At 39.2% G+C, this 2,789-nt stretch overlaps 1 protein-coding gene across 1 annotated transcript; it reads right to left on the bottom strand.

Annotated features, from left to right (window-relative positions):
* Positions 1–204: 204 nt before the first annotated feature.
* LOC309792535 (peptidyl-prolyl cis-trans isomerase A-like) lies at positions 205–764 on the bottom strand (the record flags this gene model as incomplete). The annotated part of the gene is made up of 1 exon (XM_082602214.1): positions 205–764. The coding sequence occupies one exon, from the start codon at positions 762–764 to the stop codon at positions 234–236; it is 531 nt and encodes a 176-aa protein (XP_082458340.1). The 3' UTR covers positions 205–233.
* Between the last annotated feature and the right edge of the window lie 2,025 nt (positions 765–2,789).

The following is a 2,789-nucleotide window of genomic DNA, read 5'->3' as shown; positions in this document are numbered from 1 at the left end:
CATTCTTTTTTTTTTTCTTTTTTTTGGTTTTTAGTTTTTATTTCATGACCATAAACTTAACTTTGCAATTCAGCTAAACTTGGAGGGGAATAAGGAAAATATGGAACCCCAAGAAGTGCAATGAGAGAACAAAGATTATAGGATATTTCAAGCAGATGGGGATGAAGGGGTGCTCTCCTGAGCTACAGAAGAATGGTCAGGTGGTTAAGATAAAACACAAGTCAAATTTATTGTTAGATTTGTCCACAGTCAGCAATGGTGATCTTCTTGCTGGTCTTGCCATTCCTGGACCCAAAGTGCTCCATGGCTTCCACAATACTCATGCCCTCTTTCACCTTGCCAAAGACCACATGCTTGGCATCCAACCACTCAGTCTTGGCAGTGCAGATGAAAAACTGGGAACCGTTTGTGTTGGGGCCAGCACTTGCCATGGACAAGATGCCAGGACCCGTATGCTTCAGGAGGAAATTCTCATAATCAAATTTCTCCCCACAGATGGACTTGCCACCAGTGCCATTATGGCGTGTGAAGTCACCACCCTGGCACATAAATCCCGGAATTATTCTGTGAAAGCAGGAACCTGTATAACTAAAGCCTTTCTCCCCAGTGCTCAGAGCACGAAAGTTTTCTGCTGTCTTTGGAACTTTGTCTGCAAACAGCTCGAAGGAGACGTGGCCCAAGGGCTCGCCGTCAATGGCAATGTCAAAGAACACGGTAGGGTTGACCATGGTTGGGCAGCGCAGGAGGTTCCGGGGTGACGGCATCTGCAAAGCTGGGATCATTCTTAAAGGAGCTTGCGGTAGAGGAGAGATAGAAAGATAGGTTTTTTGAACACACCTTTTTTCAGGAATGGTAAGGAAAGCCCAAGGAATGACACTCCCGTGACCATCCACCAAGACATACTGAGGACCCTGCTGGGCCTGCCCGTGTGTGGAAAGTGAAGGAGAGTTGAAGGTTGTTGGCTCAACTCTCAAAGAGCAAATTAAAATTATTATTTAACCTTCCCACCCCTGACTGTTTACGAAGGGAAGTATTTACTTAATGTTCTTGGGAAGGTCTAAAGTAATGTAATCAAAGTATAGTCCATGTAACTGCCACTGGCCTGTGATAATATCAATAAAAAATACTGAGAATAAACACTCTGAAATTTATACAACCATTTCACAGAGTAATTTGATATCTATCACATCTAATATTAAAAGGTTTGTGGGAATTCCCTGGCGATCCTGTGGTTAGGACGCCTGTGCTTTCACTGCCGGGGGCATGGGTTCAATCTCTGGTTGGGGAACTAAGATCCTGTGACCAAATAAATAAATAAATAAATAAATAAAATTAAAAGTTTGGGCTGGTACTTGGTATACATTTATTCTATTTTTCTATTAAATATTTTCTTGAAAATTGTTTCTGAAATTAATGTTTCATTTCTCTTATTTTTATCATATTTTTAAAAAATGTCAGTCCATAATAGATTGGAAATTTTATTATTTGTTTGTTTGTTTGTTTGTTTGTTTTTAGCCACACAGCTCAGCTTGTGGGATCTTAGTTCCCTGACTAGGCACTGAACCCAGGTCCCAGCAGTGAAAGCGCCAAGTCGTAACCGCTGGACTGCCAGGGAATTCCCAAGATTGGAAATTTTTAAAACTGTCCTTCATCACACATAATTTGAAAAGCATTGGTTTCAAGTCGGTCTCCTCTTTGCTGCTTCTAGAGAGTCTGACTCCCAGAATGTACTCATGGAGAGAAAAAAGTTAAAAACACTTTTGTGGGACTATGTTAATTGTCATGAAAAATATTTAATGACATGGAAAAATTATCATGACATAGGTAGAAAACATAGCAGACTACAGATGAAAATGAACAGTGTAACCCTTAAGTTTGCAAAATGGATTTATGAATGGCCGGTAGTTACCTCTGACTGGTGTCTAGCTTGGATACCAGGTTATATATGAAGAATAAATGGTGGAACCATAGGAATCTTTATTTTCTTCTTTTAGCTTAACTATATTTCTACAATCAAGTCATATTTTGTAATGTAAATTTTAACGAATAGTATTACCTTTATTCTTTGGAAGGTTATAGGCTTATTTTAAGGAAGAATTAAGACCGTGTTTTGTTTTTTTGCTTGTATTGTTCCATTTAGTTTAGATTTTAAGATAATAATTAACTTTTCTATAAAGGAAAGAAATAATCCTTGTTTAAATATCAAGTTTAGGGCTTTCCTGGTGGCGCAGTGGTTGGGGGTCCACCTGCGGATGCGGGGGATGCGGGTTCGTGCCCCAGTCCGGGAGGATCCCGCGTGCCGCGGAGCGGCTGGGCCCGTGAGCTGTGGTCGCTGAGCCTGCGCGTCTGGAGCCTGTGCTCTGCAGCGGGAGAGGCCACAACAGTGAGAGGCCTGCATACCACAAATAAATAAATAAATAAATAATAATAATAATAAAATAAAAATCAAGTTTAAGTTGTTTTAATTCCATGGAATATTTTCATATTTTTTACAAATAAAATACCTGAAAAATTTGCATGTGAACTTCCACTTCTGGATCATAGTGTTCACTGTACACAGGCAAATTCTAAATAAGTAAGTAGTATTGAATAATGAAAACAATAGAGAGAGGGTCTAGACTTATGTGTGACAATGCTATCAGCCAAATTTCCATAACAACTAACATTTTACTGTGGGCTGTGTGCATGTGATTTGAACATAATAGTTATGTCTAAAATAAAACTCAATTGTTTCTTTCCACAAAAAAAAAAGAAAAAAAGAAAAGAAAAGAAAAGGGGGGGGGAAGAAA

This window comes from Mesoplodon mirus (assembly GCF_964341445.2).
Source record: "Mesoplodon mirus genome assembly, chromosome: 17".
Taxonomy (NCBI): domain Eukaryota; kingdom Metazoa; phylum Chordata; class Mammalia; order Artiodactyla; family Ziphiidae; genus Mesoplodon; species Mesoplodon mirus.
Note: the sequence above shows the minus strand (reverse complement) of the source record. Positions and strands in the feature narration are given on the sequence as shown.